At 36.7% G+C, this 23,724-nt stretch overlaps 1 protein-coding gene across 5 annotated transcripts in view; it reads right to left on the reverse strand.

Annotated features, from left to right (window-relative positions):
• Nucleotides 1–23,724, reverse strand: part of stxbp4 (syntaxin binding protein 4) — a 98,489-nt gene that overhangs the window by 63,290 nt on the left and 11,475 nt on the right. For all 5 annotated transcript variants that reach the window (XR_010816816.1, XM_066704663.1, XM_066704660.1 and 2 more), the window contains exons 2-12: nucleotides 21,172–21,245; nucleotides 21,001–21,096; nucleotides 20,692–20,761; nucleotides 20,128–20,202; nucleotides 17,491–17,576; nucleotides 15,134–15,260; nucleotides 14,304–14,436; nucleotides 12,356–12,462; nucleotides 10,219–10,444; nucleotides 9,497–9,575; nucleotides 68–162 (exon numbers count right to left, since the gene is read on the reverse strand). Coding sequence is in view for 4 of the 5 variants with exons in the window: in XM_066704663.1 (XP_066560760.1) it covers nucleotides 68–162; nucleotides 9,497–9,575; nucleotides 10,219–10,444; nucleotides 12,356–12,462; nucleotides 14,304–14,436; nucleotides 15,134–15,260; nucleotides 17,491–17,576; nucleotides 20,128–20,202; nucleotides 20,692–20,761; nucleotides 21,001–21,096; nucleotides 21,172–21,244 (1,167 nt within the window). In the remaining variant the exon portion in view is untranslated. The remainder of the gene's footprint in view (nucleotides 1–67; nucleotides 163–9,496; nucleotides 9,576–10,218; nucleotides 10,445–12,355; nucleotides 12,463–14,303; nucleotides 14,437–15,133; nucleotides 15,261–17,490; nucleotides 17,577–20,127; nucleotides 20,203–20,691; nucleotides 20,762–21,000; nucleotides 21,097–21,171; nucleotides 21,246–23,724) is intronic.

Raw genomic sequence — 23,724 nt, forward strand, 5'->3', positions numbered from 1 at the left:
CCCCATTCATTAGACAAATTAATGGGAGCAACTGTGCATTGCAATAGGTAGAGTAAGAAAAACACACCTCCTCCAACTTCGCAAACTGTAATCGACTGGCCGAATGAAGAGAGAACTTCCTGTGTGCAGATGAGCCGTCGGCCTGGCTGCCAGACATCACCTCTGTAAAAAGCAGTCAACACGGAGGCTTCAAACACAATGTTAAGAGAGAAACAGTGAGGGGGGAAAAAATGTATTTCCATGTGACCAGAGATTCAAAATGTCTATATTCATATATTCCCTAGTCTGGGAAAAATAAGTTTAATAAACTATATTTTATATATATATATATATATATATATATATATATATAACAAACCCAGATGGTGCCCACAATCCCAGATGTTCCATTCCTAACTTTCATGAAGAGAGCCCTGAAATGTGCTGCTCACTAAACAACGGTGTGCTGCATGCATGGGGAGTGGGTGTCTAACATCTGGATTCCAGCAAAGCCATGCAGAATAGCAACATGAGTGCTGAAAATGATGAAAGGCAGCTTTAATATGCTTCAGATAATCAACTCTTAATTGTCTATGAAGGCAATGGAAAAAACCTGAACTATCAAGCATTGCTTGTCAATCAAAAAAAACATTACAAAAAAAATAATAGTTGCATGCAACACAACTCTCTGCATTTGGATTGCCCATTGGATTCCAACTGCTCAGACTATATATTCACATTGAGATTTCAGTCCATTGTTTCACATTTTCATGGATCGGATAGATCAGCAGAATTTCAAAATGATCTTCAGGATGTTGTTTCATTTCCCAATTGTTCTCCGAGATTCTTCCAGGGTTTTTCAATGAGAGGAAAACACAAGGGCATCAGACATTGTACATAACACAATGCTTTATCAAAGGGCTTAAGAACACTTTTAATAACTGTGGCACTAATGTGTTATTCCCAATACACCACTGTGTTATAGCGTCGAGAGGTATCCCAGAGTAGCACAACCAATACTCTACTTTCAGCCACTTGATGAAAACTTTGTTCTTTCCTGTTGCATTTATGTTGGAGGTTTAAAAAAACAAAACAACAACCAAAAAAACAATGGGAGAGAGTGTCTTTCAAATTAATTTGTTTGACATGGAATTCCTTGGCTGTTTTTTGTATTAATATATTCACACAACAAGCAGGATGTTCAACACCTTCCAAGTGAGCAGTCTGGCAGTCGCTTGTGCCGCCTCCATCGCTTCCTTCACAAACAGTTTGTGATTTGCCATCTGTCCGGTTTTCAAAACCCGGCTCTTCTTCAGAGCTCTCCTTCAAAGTTTCACCAACTTCAGCAGCACAGAAACTCAGCGGTAAACGTACTCTTAGTCACATTGCCGCATTTCAGTGTCTCAGTCTGACCTCTGCAGTTCTCTGTGAGGTGTGTATAACCAACAGGGATGGTGGAACTACGCTGATGATTCTGCAGATTTCTGTTTCATACATACAGAGGCACCGGAAATTCTCCTTTTTGCGTGTTCTCGAACTCACATTCCCTACTTACAATCCGAGAATATTAAATTGCTGGTCAGTTAATAAATCGTACATGTAGCACTGCTTTACACTAGCAGCTAGCAACCAGTTACTCCATAAATGAATGACAGATTCTGTTCTTAAGGGGCAAAACCTGGAAGTACATGATCAATGATTTGATATCCATACAAAACAAATGAACAGAAAATTACATTCCCAAAAAGTAACCATTGTCATGTGCGTCACAACAAAATGCACATGATTTTAAACTGAGATAATTCTTATTTAGTGGGAATAGTGACAGTACATAGAGCAATCCCGGCCTTACACCTATTTTATTCCACATGACCATTTCTTACTCATTCTGGTTTTGCAAATGTCGCTTCAGACTAGCTTGTTCCAGGATGAAAAGTTGAAAAGGAGGCAGATAGTTTTGGATGAACATCGGAGTAAAATGTTTCACCAATGAGCTTCAGAGCATCGTGCAAGGCTAAAATGAATCCCACCTGATGCTGTTTTACTTATTAAGAGTAGTTTCATGGAAAGTGACTTGCAACAGAAGGAAGTAAATTATCAAGGATTCTGCACTAAATGTAACACAAGGAAAATTAAAAGTTGGTGAATTTAATTAAACAGGCCATTAAACTGCTTTAAAGAGGCTTCATTTCATGTGAAAGGACTTCAGGAATAGTGATGGGGCATTACTAGCAGTCATCAATATTTATTTTTCTCCCTTTAATCCTTAATTGCTAAAATAAAACCAGCAAGAAGCAGTTTATAGGTAGACAGAATATTAAATAGTCATTTCACTCATTGCAAAATACCATATATTGCCATTACAGACTACAGAAACATTGGGAGAGAAAATTTCTGTTACTTCCTTTGCTTGGGCTCATGCTGTTTTTAATTTTCACTTTTCTTTTCTTTTGAGAAATGAAATGTCGGTGGTTTCTAAATAAGGGTCTCTGGATGATAAAGGAGAGATTCTGTCCTCGTTGCTGATTAATTGCATGTCTTGCAATGTACAAAGTGTGATTTTAATGATTTTTCTAGGCAGACGCATTCACTCTAAGCTTTTTGATTTCCTCCTGTATCAAATGAGCACAATTCTTAGGAAAACTACATTAAAAAAAAAAAATGTCCTACTTAAGGTCAAGAAAGTCTTAAGGTCGAGTAATACCATTTTTCCATTTGGCTGCAGATAAAACATTTTCCTTTCAGCAACAACAAAATAAATCGGTTCACAAGAAAGGAAGAAAGAAATTTAAAGCATTTAAAGTAAAAGGCATTCAATGTCAAAACTGAAATTTATTTGAAAAAAGCAATATATTTATTTGGTAGAAAGATCATTAAAAATGAAAAAACAGAGGAGTCTAGAGTATAATCACTTGTACTACTGTGAATAAGAATGCATTTGTATAAATTAAATATGACACATTTGGATTCAAGGTTAGGTGGTTATTCTTCATTACTCTTTCTCCTTTTGTCTTGAAATTAAATGACTCTATGGCAGACTTTATGAAGTTAAACATGGTTAAACCCATGTGAAGTTCAACAATTGATCAACTATATGCATTCGATTCTAATGGGGATATAAGGATGCAGGAGGTGGGATGACAAGAACGTTACCCACACAGTTCCTCAGAATTTGATTGCATTCCTTGCCGAGGTACCTTGTGGGGCCTGAAACTATAGTGGGAAAAGTTACCAGGAATTGCCTGTTGTAAATGCTTGTGCGGATGGAGGTTTAATTTTAATCAGGCCCACATCACTGGTTGTGTCAAAAACATTAAGCATCCATGGTAGCCCTTGGAGACAACGTGGTAATAGGATCTCCAGAAATTACCATCAAATCAGATTAATAAATCCGTGAAATGCAAGTGTGTAAAATAAATCCTCAGCTATCAAAAAAATATAGAGATGCCCTGTTATCAGCAAAACAGATATTGCTGCTTATGGAGCAGTGGTACTGTAATTAAAACAGACTCAATATAAAGCCTTTAAATTGAATGAACACACAACTATAACAGCATTATATGGGATCATTAGTGAAATTAAATAATCTCAAATATATACCCATGACCAGATTCACTAATTGAATGTTTTTAATTGCAAGAGTTCTCTAGCAAAAGAAACCTATGCATTTTTCACTTCGGAAGGGAATCCCCACAGGTTGATGCAAAATACACACAGCCAATATTTCAATTTGTCAGTGTAGTTACAATAAGCAAATATTGTTCTGCAAAAGGTCATTCATTCCCTGAAGCAAATGCATGTTTCACGATCTTCCTAGTGGAAGGCAATACATCCCAATCCAAAAGTACTGTGCTCAAGAAACAAAGTAAACTGGTAAGAAAACATGGAATTTAGACAAAACACAGTGTACAAAGGATATAAGGTTAATTTAAAAGGTGAAACTGAAGCTGTCATGATGGCATGGCTGGATTCTGTGGTGGGAGTTAAAGCTATTTCATATTGCAGTCCTTTAAGAAAAAAATATATTGGATGTGTCAGATATTGCTGAGATCTTTTCAAACCTCTCCCAATGCAGCTCTTGGGGCAGGTTGTGATTCACTCCATGGAGCTTTTAAAACAAGCAAAATGTTTCAAGGGTCTCTTTGACAGGCTGAATACGTGCATTTATTTTATAGCATCCCACTGCTTCTGGTGTTCTGGTGTGTTGTGAAATGAAACCACTATAAGAATAAAATAGTAAAAATAGGCAGATTATTCATTGTCTAAGGTTAATGATGATTATAATATCCCACCCAGGCAATAACTCTAAAATAGTAACAGAAAAAGAACACACAGCCACAAGTGATCAAAAGCGTAATTTGTATAAGCCCTTCAGAACTTCCGAAAATATGGAGTGCACAGCATTATGCCAAACGAATGCCAAAGGTGACAAAACTACATATGTCCTTCTGTGAAATATTGAGAAATATATATTTTTTCAGATTCATAAGGTCATGAAAGGTCACAAACTATCGGAAATGATTAGGCCCATCTGGTGTTTCTAGAAATAAAACCCCACATACAAATTTGATCCAGCCTTTTCACAAAATAACCTTAAGACATCACTTCAAATACATGCTAGGTAGTTTGTCTCATGAAGCAGAACCTGCATTTTTAAATCCTGCACCTGTGTTTAATTTTCATTTGCGACGTCTGTTTTTCGCTGGGCATTAAAAAGACCTTCCTGTAGACACTCACTTTCTTTTAGGATTCTCAATACTTAAATCAAGTCTCCTCACATTCTCCTCTGTTCAGCAACTAAGATTAATTTCCTTTAACTTGTCTGTGTGACATTCCTGTAATCACCCTCAACACTTTAAAAATAAAAATAAAAAATTAACTCCTTCCAGTCAGCAACGATCTTTTTATTTAAACATGGCAACCAAAATATAAAAGTAAATTATAAATTACATCTTTCCAGCGCATTTCTTTTCCGATGAGTTAGCAAAACCATTGAAAAAACAAAATTCTGTTTGTATGTGAAGCTCAATCAATGAGCTTTCCCACAAATTTGCAAGATTGCACTTGCAAATTTTGACTATTAAAGAGGGGCTGAAGAGGATGAAGTTTGGCTCACCTCTAAATCAGTCAAGAACAATCCACCCACAACATAGTAGTTGCCGGCTACTCTTCCTCCAGTGAGCAAGATGTTCCTATCTTGTATCGATTTATTTACAAATAAGAGAAACATTTTTTATTTATCATGCATCTCTGAAATGCAAAACCACACACACACACACACATACACACATAGAAAGCACTGCTTAGCCATTGAACATCTATACTCTCTCCAACAAAGTTGGCTTTGGAATTATATTTCTCTGTATCTTGTATTCATCTCTGCAGCAGTTTCTCCTGAGGTAATGAACAACATAAATAACTCTAACCAGGCATGAGAAACTGCCAAACTGCACACAAACATGGCCTGGAGCTAACTGGTCCACACACACATTAGAAAGATATGCAAGGATCTCACCCACCCCCACCCCCCCAATTAAATTCAGGAGGCAAAATATCTCTTTATTGTTTAAAGCTCTACATTGGAAACATTCTTAGAATAGCAGAATCGCCCTAAAGGCTTTACAAAGTATCACAACCCCTTTTATCGGAGGGGTGTCAATAGTTTTGTGTGCGTCTGTCAGAAGCTTATACTATTCAGCATTAGATCAATTATGCACAGTGTGTTATAAATAGCTGGGGAAAGGTGTAATATTATGGTGTATTGAGTAACTGCCCATCCAATGAGGTTCCATCACATGATGGGACTAGATATTTGTTATTTTTTAATAGCTTCAGTGAAACCGAAGGTGAGAACATGGGAATGAAATGAATCTTGTGCATTGCAATTGGATTTTAAAAAGACACACTGTAAGGAACTGCTCAAAAGGGTGTTGATAGTCTTAAGTTCTCTTAATGGCAAGATGGAACTTTTCTCCCCCTTCTCTCTTTCCTGTAGCTAAATAAAGACATTGAACCCAGAACAAACTGATGTAATTTACACACACGTAGGTGCGAGCACAGACGGGTGTTTTAAAAGACTAATTTCCCCAAACGATGATTTTACAATGGAGATTATCCAGGTTAGTGTGTCAGTGTAAACGAGTGTGGAATTTTTCCAAACGGTATCTGGGCCTCCCTGCCTTTGTACATTTTTAAGCATCATTTTTACCTAACCTAAGTGCTGTAATACTGAAATACACAGTATCAGGGGATTAGAGAGAGGCTAAGTAAGATTTAGATATGATTCCTGACTGTGCCGAATAAAGGCAAGTCCAGGAATAGTTTCGGTGCTTTTATAAAGAAAGCAAGAATGGAAAATAAACAAACATTGTCTAACAACATTGCAATATTCCACTCTAACTGTAAGCAAAGGTGAGGTTCCTTTCAACCTATAATTTTGATTATTAAGTGTCACAACTCCAAAAATCTTAATCAGAACAGATAAATCTAAAATAATGCAGAGGTAAACCTCATAAACACAATAGGAAAAGCGACAGATAAGGAATAAAGAAAAAATTGAAGAAAAAGTTGTATCCATATACAGCAACTCAGAGGCCTAACTTTATTTTCTTCCATCCCTGGAGACACATAGTTACAGAAGACCTTTCTTATCTCGAGGCAGCCCAGTGCGATTTAACATGTAGCTTTTTTTATTACTATTTTCCCACGGAGAAAGCAGAATAGGCCTTATAGTGCCCATGTCAAATGCACGCCTACATTGAAACAGGCATTGTGATTCCAGCAGAATCTATAACAAAATATCACCCCACTTCCATATGTCATTTGTTTTAGAAAAAGGATGAAGTGGGCGTGCAATGGCAAGACATGGTCTAAATGTTGTTCAGACCTGGGTATCTGATGTAAATGATAATCCAGGTAGGAAATTGATTTAAATGGGCAAAAAAACACTAATAATCATCATCATCATCATCATCATCATTATCATCATCATCACTGTCAAGAATTCCATTATCACAGTATCCAGACCAATACAAATAAAATACAAGTGTAAAATGTGTATTATTATCATTATTATTTATGATTAGTGCTAAGTATCAGAGGTTAGAATGCATCAATTGTAAACCCAGAAGGTCTAAAAGTTCCAAGTGTGGAATGCCGTTTAATATCATAAAGAAGCCGAGGACTGCTTTCCTACCACTTCGTTATCTGGCCTACAGCAATACTTAATGATAACTGGTCCACATGTTTCATAAAACATCAGGAGTGCTATTAAATATATGACTATATCTTAAACACAGAGAGGTGTTGTGTTTATGACCTATAACACAAAAGTAAATAAATTGAAACACACTAATGCCATCTCAAAGCAATTTATATCATTCAAGCCAATGTTTTGAAATCCCTGTATCTTCACCACAGCAAAATATGCTCCTGACCCATAACAAAGGTTATTTTAGACATATCACTGCAAAACTGCAGCCACCTCAATGTGGATAAACAAAACATTTAAATGGTTATTAAAACCTTAGGTAGGTGTATGTGTTTGTGTATGTATATAAATATATATAATTTATATTCTGCAGGATATTATTCACCTCTCCACAACCTGTTGTGTGTCCAACACCAACTAAATTGTCTGAAAAGCACCTTTTCATTACAGCTATTTCTCTATGCCTCGTTTCTATGGCAACTCCACCTACACTTAAAGCAGGAAAAAAAAAATCTTATTATGTGGTCCTTACCAGCCTGTGTAATGCTATAAATTCCTACCTATTTTCTAGTTGCATATATATACACACATACACATATATACATACTCCTTCAAGTATCTTTTGATCTACTTCAATTTTCTTAGTTATAACAAAGTTGTTGATCATGACTTTGGTCCAGTCCAGTTTTCTTACTTGCACCCAAAAGTTCTTGAATATCTTATCTTGAAATTCGTTTATCTTGATTCTTTTTTCTTCCTAGTCCAAAGTCTTGAACACTTCTTCAAGAGTTGTCATGAATGTTTTAGAGAGATTGTCTCCCCTTGACAAACTCCTTTGCAGATCTTGATCATGTTAGTGTCTTGGTGGAGTCAGATTGTAGATATATTTAATATCTTGTTATATAGATTTCCTCAAGGTTTTCGTTCTCTTAGAGCTCTGATGAGTTTGTATATATTGAATCAAAAGCTTTCTCATAGTCAACAAAGCCCAGGCACAATGGAAGTTCATATTCTCTACACCTTACTAATCTTAAAGGTGAGGTGTTAATACCTTTGTAAATACTTTGAATACGATAGGAAGTAGACTTATGGGTCCTTAGTTCTTCAGATATTCTTTATCTTCTTTCTTGTGAAGGATAATGCCAGTTGCATTGTTCCATTCATCTGGTATTATGGTATTTATCTGGTATTTATATATGCATGCCCATATATGTGTTAATATACAATCTTGACCCTAAATTTATATTTATTTACCTCATAAATACAAATAAATAGAATCTATTAGGCATAATTTTCTTTCACATTTCCTCACAGGATTGAAAAAAGTAATTTGTTGCAATGGCTCGAGTTCGTAATTAGACTTCATAAGCACAAGCATTTCACTCTCCAATGGCACACCGTTGAGATTGAAATCGTTATTTCTGTACTGTAACATTTCCACAGTTCTACAAAATTCATTTACATGCTGATTTAAAAAAATGTTTTGATCTTTACCAAAATTTGTAATAGGTGCAAATCTAGCAAATTACAAGAGAGATGTCTGGAGAAGAGAAATGTATGTACTGTATGTTTTCACCCCAACCTAGTTTCAAATTTAAAAAGCTGGAATGTATTTGATGTATAGATAGGTAGGATTCAATTTTATACTGAGGCAAAAAGCTTGATAAACCAGTAGAAAACTGGAATAATTTCACAGCAATGTGCACGGCGCCATGCAGCTTTGGTAAATATTATACAGTGACACAAAGATACTTTCTTTCACAACTCAGCTTCTGCATTAGGGAGACAGGGTTGTGTGTAAATGTAAGCCTTAATCCACTCATTAAACCTGGAGCAGACAGAGTGACCTTCCAAGCTGGGGATTGTTGATTATATTAGCTCTGAGTTAGAAATTTAACTTTAACATGCTGACAGATTAATAAATCTGAAATGTGTTAATTCGAAAAATAAATATATATATATATATATATATATATATATATATATATATATTTATATATATATAATAAGTCAAACATATACAGTTGCATTACTGCATTTTAATTGCATTTTCAAGCCAATTTCTGAATTTAACCTTTTCAAAATATATGAACAATGTTTAATGGTCCACATTTGTTCTTTCATGCTAAAGCCCCGAATGCCTGGAGAAATAAGACCTTCTGGTGAGACTTCAGGAGCTTAACCAAAAGCCCTAAAAGCAAGCTCACAAAGCAGTGTCCTATTACAGGGAACTTTCCATGTCCTACACAGAATTGGAATGAATGTGCACTACGCAATGAGAAAAAAGAAGAGAAGAGGAAACAATACCAGAGTTGGAGTCAGCTGGAGGAGTTGTAACTGGTGTGATTATAGTAGACTGGTCTTTCTTCAAAGGAGCCACTCGGATCTTGGAAGAAAAAAGCATAGTGAGACAAACAATGCTCTTCTCTGAATTGCAGTCTTACCACTTGGCTTCTGGCTATTTTGCTGGCCTGTCATGCAGCAAATGGACTATAAAAAAACAGATATTTAAAAATACAAAATTCAGGGCGTGAATGTAAAGATAATTTATCATATAATAAGGTGTTTTATTCAGCATGTCAGTGTTTTTTCCAAGGTAATTCACCTGAATCGTTTTGCTACCTACATAATAAATGACTTAAACTGTTAGAGATGTTAGGTCAGGGTATTTTCAGGAACCTAGAGACTGCAACAAATTCTGTTCTGTTTGATTGCTTTTAATACTTGCATGAACTTTTTTTTGGTCAGGATTCATAATGTGGGATGAAAGAATAGAATAGCAATAATAATTACAGAGGGGAGGGACTTTGAAACTTAGTATTTAAAAATATGCACACCATACTAAACAGGGAGGTTGCAAAGCAGAAAAGGTAAAAATCAATAAAGGCTAATATAAAACATTTTAACAAATAAAGGAGATGCGAAGTATGTAACCAGTAACAGCGCACCTATCTCTTGAAATGGGTGCCTTGAGAAAAATAATAAGCATGCAATATCTTTTGTATGAGCCCTGGTAGATGCACACTTACTTGGCTTAGTTTCACAGAGGGCAAAGTCTCACTTCCTGTGTTAGGGGTGGATGAAATCTTTGGAATAAGGTTCCCTGGGGGAGACAGCAGTCCCAGACCGGTGGGCCTCAGTAACTGGCTGTTCCCATTGACTGGAGGCTGCAGCGAAATGGGGCTCTGTGGGGCACTACCAGAACTGGAGGAGGATTTTCTCCGAATGAACGCGATCTCCACCGTGGGGTCTGGCCTATGGTAAGAAATATAACAATCTTCTGCTGAGATTGTGAGCTTCCCAGGATGGAATGCAATCCTACAGCAACTAGTAAAGAAAGCCAACATGTCCACCTTCTTAACTTTAATTGTATTCATGAAACCCTTACTGCCATTTAACACAACACGCTGTGCACAGAGAACCACAGTGATATTTTAGGAACACAATTCTCGCACAGAATGTAAACATACAAAGGACATGCATATAGGAATATGGATTTATTTAATTTTCAATGGTTAAAAGTAGTCTTGAATTTTTCAAAAGGGAAGAAATAAATAATCTGCAACTTTTTCTACAGAAAACATTAAAAAGTTCAAAACTCCCCTTATTTAGTCAAAACACTATACCTGTGAAAAACTAATTGCAGACACACAATTATGTATTTCTGTAAATCTTGAAATTCATAGACAGAGAAAAAATAAGTATTTATATATATTTTTTTAAGTAAAGGCTAAAAACATTATGAAGAAATGACCCTAATATTGAACAATTTCTCCTGAAACAATTGGCAAATGCAATGTAATAACATTAAACAGGTCTCAAAAGACCAAGCATGTTCCCTTCTGTATACACCAGATGGTTCCCCTAACAACATCTCAGTAAAGTCTGCTGTGTAGGAGCGTGGGCCTGTGGGCTCTGGGTTTAAACAAAATTCACCAATACTGAAGGAACCAAGTCTGGTAAACAAGCATTTAGCACATCTGAATCAGTGTGACAGATGCACTGAAAAAGAGCACTTTTTCTTGGAGCATTTGTTTAGTGCTACTTCTAGAGTAGGGGGCTAAACTTTTCTGTTTTCCTTCTCCAGTTGAGGAACATTTCCAACCAAAAAAAAAGTGCCTTTGCTCAACTGCTGAGGTATTTGACTACACTAAACCAAATGCTTACTTTAACACCTTCTGATGGAACAGGATTGAATTTAATGACCATCCCAAATTATAAGTGTCCATGTGGTCTCTCTTCTGGTGATAGACTTGGATTCAAAGTGATGATTTAATTTAAGACTAGAGGTTGGTCATCATTAGTTTGTTTTCTACCTTAAGATTCTCACAGACTAATTAATCAGATTTTTTCTTTATTAAAAAAAAGGATTGTATTGCATTTCCAAGCCAGTATGCAAGTTTAACATTTTCAGAATTCTTTAACCCACTCTTGATGGTGCATGTCTTTTTAGTGTGAAAGCAGTGAATAAGGTGTGCGGCTTTGCAATGGGGCACATAATATATGGCAGTACATTTGCCAGTTTCCATTCAAACCCTGATGCAGGCAACTGTACAGTAAAAGGAACAGGCCCTGTTATTCTGTTCTCTGCATGGAATGTTTTAATTTCCTGCTCTTCAGAATGTTCCTTTATGAACATAAAATCCAGGCTAGAGGCAAAGTAGGCTTCTTTTCAATGGGCTCACTATGACAAACCTCTCCCAACCCCTCCCTCAGGCACTACCTATATGGCAGTTCAAGGCACACTGTCGATAACTGGACCTCTATGTAAATGTTATTCAAATAGTAATGTAAGGTGAGTTTTATAGTAGCTGAGAATCTCAGGTAATAACACCTTTATCTTTGTCTCAATTAAATGTATATCTAAAGGGCACACACGATGAAGTTAACTGGTTTACTTTGCGTGCTTCCCAATTCCATATGCTCAGTGAAGGGATTACCTCAGGGGCAGAGTTGGGTATTGGATGGAAAATGTACTGAAAAGGTTTACTCATAATCAGGTTTTAAATACAATTAACTATACCAGCGATGACTGATAGTGTGCACCAATCAATGTTGGTCTCTGTTCTTTAGAGAAAAATAAAAAGATGCTCTGTAACCGTGGCCATTACTGTGCTTTCAGTGGAATAAAATACCAAAACATAATCAGAAAATAAACCAACATACCGTAGTTTCGTACGCGTTAATATGCTTTTTGCTTCTTCATATGTAACTCCAATTAAGGACTCTTTATTTACAGATACTAGCTGGTCTCTTGCTTTAAGCCGTCCATCCTAAAGCATAAAATGAAATGATAAAAAGAATACCAAAGTGGTCAATGATAATGTTTATCTTCCCTTGAAAACCACCTTATAAACAAAGTTGAAATTAAAAGGAAAAGCTTGTTTGAAGCAGATTCATTCACTGAAAAATTAAGTGCCGGAATAAGAACAGAAAAGGAGATCTTCCATTTAAAAAAGTTTCAAAACCAGAGAACGACAAATCTGTCACTGTGTTTGTCCTGCAATAGAAAAGTATACACATCATACTGTTTTATGTAGCAGCTTTGTAATATATGAATATTGTAACTTCATTTATAAACCACTGTCATTTGCCCATTTTGATTTGCAGAACCACTGGATAGAAATATAAACACGATTTATTCATTTCATTTTTTTGTGTTTTTCAGATGCGTGTGTGTGTCTATTTCCGTATTGTGGTTGCAGTGCAACAGCATGAAAAACATAATCCTCAGACAGGTCAATAGTCTGTGCATCTGCTTTCAGATTAGTCCTAAAATAATCACAATTGCTTCTTTCACAGCAGTCAGCAAAAAAATAGGAATTTACACAGATCAGATAGGTAAATCTGGATTCTAGCCTTAAAAGATTACTCCAGATCTGGTGGCAAAAAATCAGCATCCCTCTCTTTGCTGCTGACGGGTACTTCCAGCTTTGCAGTGCATTACTCGGTTAATTTTAGCATACTGTCTCTAGGTAGGAAATACAGCAGCAACTGAGTGCAACAATCAGCAGTTTCCTAAAGGACACTAATAAAGCCCACTTTAAGGCCCATCTCTGTGTGACTCTGACAGTGCAGAGTAGAGTGCTATCAAGCTCCATGTATATACTGTTTGTTACTGATCCTTAGAAACCATTCTCCTTTAAAAGCAATTCAAACACTGACAGAGAGGGGCATGAATTTGTGATTTTAACAATGGTTCATTAATAATTGTTTTAACATTTCTATATTGTGGCTCACTGTAAATTATTTGCCATGTTAAGGAGCCTAAAACAAGTGCTGTATTTTTTGCAGGCTTTCCTGTTGTGGGTTGCTTTCTGCTTGACAGTTGCTGTATGTGTATGTTGGTAAAAATAAACAAAATTCACACTTCCATGTTCTATTCACTCTGTAAACGGGCATTGGAAGTTAACCTAAAGTCTACTAATTCTTGTGACATATTTTGCTGCTTGTTGAACCACTGGAGATTAAAACTATCTGTGTGTCTCGAAATCTTGGGCACTGATCTGGTAATCACTGATTCTGAGTGGGATCTCAAAATATACTTCAAATTTCGTGGAAAATTACCCATCGTCCCTTTGGTTATTCTATAGCTATTCAACATGGAGAATGGAATACATTGAATATGACATGATACATAAAAACATACTGTTGTGGCCCACAAGAAGACAATTAGGATTCAGTATTTATCCAGTACTAAGTTAGTGTTAAGGCATGGGTACAACAAGCAACAAGTGTCCCATACCCAACAACCTCTAACCTCCAGTAGCGTAGCTTTCCACATTGTTAGCTTTTTTTCTTGCAGTAACAAAGCTTAAATAGTTTGTGTGAGGATGAGAAGAGAAAATGACCAGTTCGTATAACATTTACACTGTTATTGACCAAGGATGCAACAAAACCAGTTAAGCAGGAATCAATAGCATTAGAACCAGGACCCTACCTGTAAAGGTTAGGCAAAACAGCAAATGTATCTGTACAGTTCTTTGTTTTTCACGACCTCTTGTAGATTAAAAACAACAAACTAATTATGGATATAGTAACCTGCTCTGAAAAACAGAAACCGAGAAGTTAAATATGCTGCTTGGCAAAGACAGAAGTGGAGTGAAATAGTCACCTTCTGGCAGTCTCCCCCTGGTACGATTTCCTGAATATAAACCATAGGCCCCTCGGCGCGGTTTGCTCCTCCCATGATGTTCAGGCCTAAGCCTGTTCCCTTGGCAACACATATCAACTGAATTGCACTGTCACTGAGTGAAAAGAAAGCAGAATTAAAGGTCATTTGGAGACGAGGATATCTGCAGCTTGATTAAAAACAGCGGGATGGGGTCTGCTGATTTTCTTACTAAGCCTGAGCTCATCTTTGTTCCTCTTCCGGTGTGGGTGCTATTCATAAATTCCAAAGACCATAAATGTGTATAGCATGTATCAATACAAACAGCCTCAAAGATTAATATCTGTGTGCCCTTCTCTTAAATGTTGATGTGCCCGGAGAGCTACCCCTGTTACTACGGTAAGGAGGATTTCAAATTGCCTGACTGTAAAACACAATATATCAACAGAATGTCATCCCACAAGTGCTCTTAAGAGCAGCGTAATAAAGGACTTAAGTTAAGAACACCAAATATTAAAACACATGCTTTGAAGGCAGCAGCTAGCATTTTTTTTAAAGGTCTGTATAGCCCTACTTTCTATTCTTCTGAATCCTGAAGTCAAGGGGTACAATTTCATTATTTCATATCTGTGTGGGCAAATATTTAAGGGAAATTAGATACATAAAGAGGAATATTTTCATATAAATGCAGGTATAGACAAAGGAAAACAGATCTGATGATACAATATAATGTGCAATACTTCATTTTGAAATGTCTGGAATTCTGGTAGAAGAAACATGAAGTGAACAAACACAAACAAGGTTTTGGTTGTTGTTATTGTTCAGAAACTTACTTAATTAGCTGTGGTACTGCTGGGACAGTATAGCTGCCAGAATAGCTTGTGACATCCTTTGGACTGAGAAGCAGGGGACTGGTTGACCTCGAAGACGATGAGGACGATGCGTTATCTGCCAGTTTTCCTAAAAATCAAAAAACAGTTGTACGTCATATAAACCTTTAAAGGTACACTGTTTACCTAAAATAATAGTGAGAGTTACAGTGAGGGAAAAAAGTATTTGATCCCCTGCTGATTTTGTACGTTTGCCCACTGACAAAGAAATGATCAGTCTATAATTTTAATGGTAGGTGTATTTTAACAGTGAGAGACAGAATAACAACAAAAAAATCCAGAAAAACGCATTTCAAAAAAGTTATAAATTGATTTGCATGTTAATGAGGGAAATAAGTATTTGACCCCTTCGACTTAGTACTTGGTGGCAAAACCCTTGATGGCAATCACAGAGGTCAGACGTTTCTTGTAGTTGGCCACCAGGTTTGGACACATCTCATCTGACGTTTGGCAACTCGAACCTTCAGCTCCCTCCACAGATTTTCTATGGGATTAAGGTCTGGAGACTGGCTAGGCCACTCCAGGACCTTAATGTGCTTCTTCTTGAGCCATTCCTTTGTTGCCTTGGCTGTGTGTTTTGGGTCATTGTCATGCTGGAATACCCATCCACGACCCATTTTCAATGCCCTGGCTGAGGGAAGGAGGTTCTCACCCAAGATTTGACGGTACATGGCCCCATCCATCGTCCCTTTGACACGGTGCAGTTGTCCTGTCCCCTTAGCAGAAAAACAACCCCAAAGCATAATGTTTCCACCTCCATGTTTGACGGTGGGGATGGTGTTCTTGGGGTCATTCCTCCTCCTCCAAACACGGCGCGTTGAGTTGATGCCAAAGAGCTTGATTTTGGTCTCATCTGACCACAACACTTTCACCCAATTCTCCTCTGAATCATTCAGATGTTCATTGGCAAACTTCAGACGGGCCTGTACATGTGCTTTCTTGAGCAGGGGGACCTTGCGGGCGCTGCAGGATTTCAGTCCTTCATGGTGTAGTGTGTTACCAATTGTTTTCTTGGTGTCTATGGTCCCAGCTGCCTTGAGATCATTAACAAGATCCTCCTGTGTAGTTCTGGGCTGATTCCTCACCATTCTCATGATCATTGAAACTCCACGAGGTGAGATCTTCCATGGAGCCCCAGACCGAGGGAGACAGTTATTTTGTGTTTCTTCCATTTGCGAATAATCGCACCAACTGTTGTCACCTTCTCACCAAGCTGCTTGGCGATGGTCTTGTAGCCCATTCCAGCCTTGTGTAGGTCTACAATCTTGTCCCTGACATCCTTGGACAGCTCTTTGGTCTTGGCCATGGTGGAGAGTTTGGAATCTGATTGATTGATTGCTTCTGTGGACAGGTGTCTTTTATACAGGTAAGGAGCTGAGATTAGGAGCACTCCCTTTAAGAGAGTGCTCCTAATCTCAGCTCGTTACCTGTATAAAAGACACCTGGGAGCCAGAAATCTTCCTGATTGATAGGGGATCAAATATTTATTTCCCTCATTAACATGCAAATCAATTTATAACTATTTTGAAATGCGTTTTTCTGGATTTTTTTGTTGTTATTCTGTCAAAATCAGCAGGGGATCAAATATTTTTTCCTGAAAACACATTTCTTACCATGGATAAAGATATAATAATAATACTGACAGCTTCCCTTCTTATCTTAAAGTTGCATTTGCAATTAATATACAGCTCTGGAAAAAATTAAGAGACCACTGCAAAATTATCAGTTTCTCTGGTTTTACTATTTATAGGTATGTGTTTGGGTAAAATTAACATTTTTGTTTTATTCTATAAACTATTGACAACATTTCTCCCAAATTCCTAATAAAAATATGAATGGATTGGAATGGCTGCCATACAGGTAGAGATGCTGATTTAAGAAAAAAATGCAGTGGTCTCAATTTTTTCCAGAGCTGTATTTATGAAAGTAATCTCTGTAATAGTTCAAACAAAATGAAACACAATAGATAGCATTCCACACACACTTATCAATATTGTAATTAGATTTCTTACAGGGCCGGATTAAATCAAAACTTTGACCCACCCGCTAATAGAAATCTACAGAACTGTACTCCGTTGCGGCTGCATTTTTAGTTAGATGCCACTTTCTTCTAATCATAAATGTAACCGCTATGATGTACAGGTTTGTAGTTTGCTATTAGCGGGTTGGTCAAAGTTTTGATTTAATCTGGCCCATAGTCTCTGATACAGGTTTAGTTAAAATAAACACTTTTTCCAGTCAGAGTCACTGTGAGTTGATGTTCTGTCTCACATGAAATACATGTTGTGTATCATGCTCACCTAGGGCTGAAGGTGTGGGGGAGCTGCTCTCTGAGCCGGTGTTACTGATGGAGCCATACTTCTCCAATAGGTCGAGGAATTCTCTCCTGTAGTAGAGGAAAAAAGGTATTCTCTGTGAATCCACTGTGCACCTTATCAACAGCATGCACATGTGTGCACATTTTGAGAACAACACATGTACACTACAGATAAGACAGTAAAACACTACAGATAGATGGGAAAATTAGATTGTAACATTGTAAGAATATATGATCAATCAATATCTTACCAACTTTTTCAAGTCTTATGGTTTGCAGTAAACCTATATTTCAGTAAATCCATGTAAAAAAATAAGCAAGATTCATCTGAATGGAAAATACATGAAATATAAAAAAACATTAATTTGTGTTTGGTTTTTAAACTCAAACACACCATTTTAATTTGTGAGGGCACAAATTATTATGTACTATGGTTTCTAATTTGCAGACACAGTTAACTTAAATTTTGGTGGCAATTTTAAAATTTGTGAATCACCAGGTCCATCTTCAGATACTAAAATAAAGTGCTCCTTTGCAATTTTTTGCACTGTTACTTTGAGATATCAACACTATCTTTTGTCCCCCTCTGCTGGATACTTACTCAAAATACACATTATATCTGCTGGACACGGATTTAAAACCCTGGCTCACAAAGCAAAAACGAGTTAGGTTGTTCAAAAACAAAATTGAAATGAAATATTTTGTTTTGGATACTTGCACTTCTCCCTACCCTTTTGAGTATAGAATACTGTTATTGTTCTGCACATGCTCAGTGCAATAATAATAAAAATAAATCTGTATTGGTGACAAGTAATACAGGCATTCACATTAAATTAAACTTCTATGTTAATTCTTGAAAACCCAATTAGCTTAAGGCAAAGACATCTAAACTGTGTACAGACCAAAACAAAACATGAAACCCTTTTTTCTGAACTGCTGTGGAAGGAAATTGGGTTTTTAAAATGCATGACAAAGATTCTTATTAAGCTGAAAAGGTATTAGTAAATCAATTTAGTGCTGCATGACGATCTTTGAAGTTATCATTCTGTCTTTATTCATTAATACATTCATGTATGCATTTAGAGTTCTAAAAGCATTGAATTAACAAAAGCCATTGACAGTGAATGTTTTGGTCTTGAGCGTTCTCCAATACATTCTAGAAGGGTGTCTTCTTTTCCCTCAGATGCCAGCCTGAAGAGAAATGCATTTCACACAGTTTAAGGGGGAAGTTTAGTACTCCCTTATAGAGGGAGGTTGTTAATGGACCTGTGTCCTAAAAATGTCAATATTTATTCCCTGCTACAGCATCTGCTGCAAAAGTAAGCCAGCTACTTTTCCCTCTTGAAATGCACAGGGGGATGTGGAGTGTCATTTCAGTTTAGGTTGGTCAGCTTGAGGTTTGTGCATTTGACTTCTGCATTAAATATAGAAGTTCAGTGTCAGCATTCAAACTGATAAGTACTGTAATTCCACAGCTTTCAGTATTTTGCAGGAGAGCCCTTCAGAGTTAAACAGGAAAAGGTCTCATGAATAATGAAAATGTTCTCATGCTAATACAAATGACCATATTATATATATATATATATATATATATATATATATATATATATATATATATATATATATAAAACGAATGGAACTCCAATAGTTCTAATAGCTCCTGACTGACATTATTACACGTGACCACATATAAATGTTAATTATGGAATGTATGATCTGTGACAGCTTTAAAACTGTTAATCTCTGCTTTGGGCAGTAATTATTAACACTGGATAACCGTAATGTATTAAAAGTCTACTCACAGAGGTAAATAGGACAGAATCTCAGCCTCTCTAAAGCCAGATACAGAACAAAGAGATTAAACTGCTTTGCTAACTCTCTTTTATGGACTGTTGTCTCTTCTGCTCTGACCTGCATTTTTTGTGGGACACTAAGAAATGTAAACTAAATTACACACTAAATTATAAAAGCTTTTCAGTTAATCAAAATATATAATTTGCAGCCCTCTCTGTCTTTTCAGTTTCTAGGAAGTTCTTCATCAATGCAGTGAGTGTAAAGACAGTAGGTTTGGAGCAGTGGGCCAAAATACACTGCAACAGCAGCAGGTCAAACAGGAGCTGAATGAATATATGACTATGAAACGGCAAAGGCAAAGGAGCCAGGCAGAGCCAAGTGCTTTAGACACACGACTTGTTCAAACTCTTGTATTCATGTCTTTATTATCCATTTTCCAGCACTATCAAATAAAATCAAGGTCTCAATCACTAATCAGAACATAATAAGATTAGAAGGTAACTCTGGGATAGCACTCATTAATGGTGTCCAGACAGTAAGCAGTTCTAAAGCTGACAGACAATGTGAGGAAAAATCATCAAGTCTGACAAGGAACTGTCGCTGTTGAGCGTCTGTAGTCATGGTGAAGTGAGCAGGAATAAAAAGCAATTTATTTCTCGCCCACAAAACGATGGTATTGTCATTAAACATTGATCCATTTCAGAGTTCAAACTGTAATTAAGCAGGAAAGCAAATCACTTTTATAATTTTAACTCCATATGTTTGAATGTAGTCCAGAAACTGTAAAAAATATTTTTAAAAAGTAAATACAACGGGGCAACCTTACCGTGCTTCATCATCGCGTGCTATCAACAGAGACATGTGGTTGGAGGCCGAGGCCATGCGCAGGATGTCCACCGCCCTGAAGGTTGAGACATAAGACACCATTATTGCCTTTAGTGAGTTAAAGCAGCACGGGCACACAAACTACCATATTAATACTGTAGCACACTTCCCCTGAGAGTAGCTGGAGAATCCTGGTCTGCACTACACAGACAAGATACAGAAACCAGCTGAACTTTGAATGATAAGCCCTGAGAGTTATTTATCCAATGCCTTGATTCTTTACAAAAAAAAAAAAGTATATTTTCCAGCAAAAAAGGCTAACTAAATACTAGTATCAGTAGTATAAATTAATTTATAAGACACCTTTATCCAAAGCATCTTTCTTCACATGCTAACATTCAATGCACTACATACAGAAACATAGAGCAAAGCCTTATGACAGAACAAAATCAGTGAATAATATTAGAGTAGAAGATAAGATCAAAATTGTAGTAGTTAGAAGAAGAACAACAACAACAAGCAAAAGAAGAAGAAGAAGAAGAAGAAGAAGAACAACAACAACAACCTTTCATTGGTTACGCCTCCAAGACTCATATTATTGACTTCTAAAATAAGGTCACCTCGCTTTAATCTTCCTGCAAAACAAACATGGAAATTAGTTTGTCATGAATCGGGCGTGTGGTGAAGGGAGTGATCATTGAAACGAAAACACTTTTTTTTTTTTTTTACATTTTCAGAACATTACAGAAACTACTTTGTTATTGTTATTGATCAAATACATATATCAAAGAGAGTATTAAAAAATAAATAAACCTGGGAAGGGCAGGTGGGGGTGGGGGGGAAATAAATATATTATGTGAGGGGCAATACATACCATCCTGTGCAGCCACCCCTCCTGGTAAAATCCTTTTAATAAAAATGCCATATTCTTCCCCTGTCAGGTCTTTATAGCCTCCAATGACTTTAACCCCTGTGTGAGAAGTGCCATTAGAAACCCAAAAAAAGAACATTATGCACAGTTGAACATAAATGCAGGAAAGCATACCTAATCCTTGTTTACAGTCGGAGAGCACCACGCGCTGCACTGCTCGGTTAATTCCATGTGGACCCATTATCATCCTAAAGCAAAAGCACACAATTACTTCTGCATTTTTAACAGCACACTTTCAATACCAGTACAATAATGATATTCAAGGTTATTCTTCTTTTATTTAATGGCTTCTGAAGGGATCTGCATCCCTGCTCCTGGAGAGCCACAGGGTCTTCTGGCTTCTCATTCAGCCTGAAATATTGAAGCATCTACTAAAGCAATTACTGTCTTAATTAGGACTAAATTACTGTCACTGCCAGGTCTTCGGGCTTCATAGATTATACGTTTCTTATTAAACTTATCTCCAGCAGCCAAACTGCGTGTTACAGCTGTAAAACAATCAGCAAGCATTAGTTCTGTCAAAAAAAGCTGCAGCACGAATAGTTATTTCCCATTACTCTTCCTTTCAAATAAAGACAGTTCTTTGCCATACTGAAGGGAGAAGGAGCAAAAGGAAAGTGACAAACAAATTCTTGTTACGAAGCACTAAAACTCTCCCCATTCAACATGAATGAAAATCCCATGGTGCACTTGAACACCGGATTGTTGTGGAAGAGAAAAAAACAAAACAACTAAATCTCATTCTTAACTCAATGCGATGCTGAAGCAAAGTGAAAAAAAAGTGGGATTTTCTAAATCAAGCACTGTGATGCGAAAATCTGACTCACAGTTGTTAAACCTCAAACAGTGATAGAAGGCTGCAATCTGAGTGCCAGGACAGGAATATTCATAACACCCTAGTTCGGTAAAAGCTGTCTAACCCTTCATGACTGAGCCAAAAACACAGGAGTGATACTGTCTAAGGCTGAGTGTGTTAAAAAATAACTATTACTGTCACCCATTCTGGAAATCACCACAGTCAAAAAGGTAATATCCTTGATACAAAATAATTTTTTTGAATTTGTGACACAGCAATTGTCATCTCTCATGTAAGGCATTCACAAACCAAGTGTCCCTTGTGAAGGTCAGTCAAGAATTTAAGACAACATACGTTCTGAATTTGAATCACATAACACAAAAGCATCTAACATGTCATGAATACTAGCCTATATGTTTATTGTTCATTTTGATGATTCTATATTTTACTTCAAATGTAATGTTCACATTACATAAAAATAATATTACTACTAGTAATCAAAGTAGTTGTAGTAGTATTTAATTATGCAGCAGATGTATAATATAGCAACTTAGATGGCAACACCGTCCTGTATAATTGTGTTGAGGAAAGTGCTTTTGTCTTTTCACTGTGAATTCGGGCATATCTGAGTATCCAAAGCGCACACATCCACATAAGAAACTGGGTTATTCTGTGTGTTATTCATGCTATTTTATCATCATAAAAGTAGGAGAATAATTTATCAAAAAGCCGTGTTTCAGTAAATCCTGCTAGTCTGGATAGGTGTCTGATCTGTGTTATATTTAATCCTCCTAACAGACAGTAAGAAATAGGAGACAAAAGCTCTAATCTGAACTAGGACATAGGTTACAGGAAGCACACATCTACAGCGGCTTTGCCACGAGGTAACGCAGTTCAATTTAATTCTAAATGTGAAGAAACCTTTAAGACCCCAACAAACCAATTGAACCACTACATTGCAATAAAAGTACATTTTATGTTACAAAATTGCTCAGTTTTAAAACGGTTTTACATTATGAAAGAACTCGCCAGAGTTTAAAGTTCCCATCTCGTTTTTGAACCATTAGTTAAGTGGATCTGTAATTGGATTACCTCGATGAGATTATTAATGCTGGTATTTTTAAGTGTAGGCTACTGTTTTCATAACAATGTGCTTTTTATCAGTGCTGCACTAAATTAATTTTCTGTTTTAATTTTAAATTAGCTCCAGAAAAAAAAATACAAGAGAAAACAAAATACAATTAATATCGCCAGACCCCACAAACTAGACATATAATAGGTTATTTGACATATTTATTGTATATGTTTAAGAAGAATGACTGATTTACTACTTAAATAAACTTTACAATCTTCCTAACCAGAATCAAAGCAAATCATGAATCATCAGAGTGGGATTTTCCAGCACAGTACTTTTAAACTATTCAGTCATTACTGGACTGATGGTCATTTTCAACACTGCACAGATTTCAAACCAATCCGAACTTATACATCATAAACGATGTGGGCTTTGGCATTAAAAAATGGCCAAAAGAAAATGGCAAATGATTTGAATCATATTTAAGATCATAAGACACACTTGAAAATAGATGTCCAGCACTGTAACAGTTCACAACACATCCCCAGTTCACCACTAGATGTCGCCATCACCCTTCCTAATTGGTCACTTCTCCCAAATCCCTTCATTCAATCAATCAAATCAACATTCCTGAACACCATGTGCACTTGTTCAATCACCCTCTGCTCCCATTTGCCCTGCATCTCCAAACTTGGTTCCTTGCTTCCCTCTGCTCCACATATTAACTCCTCACTCAGTCTCAGTCTTCACTACAATCCTGAGCCTAGTTAGATCCTTGAATCACCGACCATGACTT

This window comes from Amia ocellicauda, chromosome 5, assembly GCF_036373705.1.
Source record: "Amia ocellicauda isolate fAmiCal2 chromosome 5, fAmiCal2.hap1, whole genome shotgun sequence".
NCBI lineage: Eukaryota > Metazoa > Chordata > Actinopteri > Amiiformes > Amiidae > Amia > Amia ocellicauda.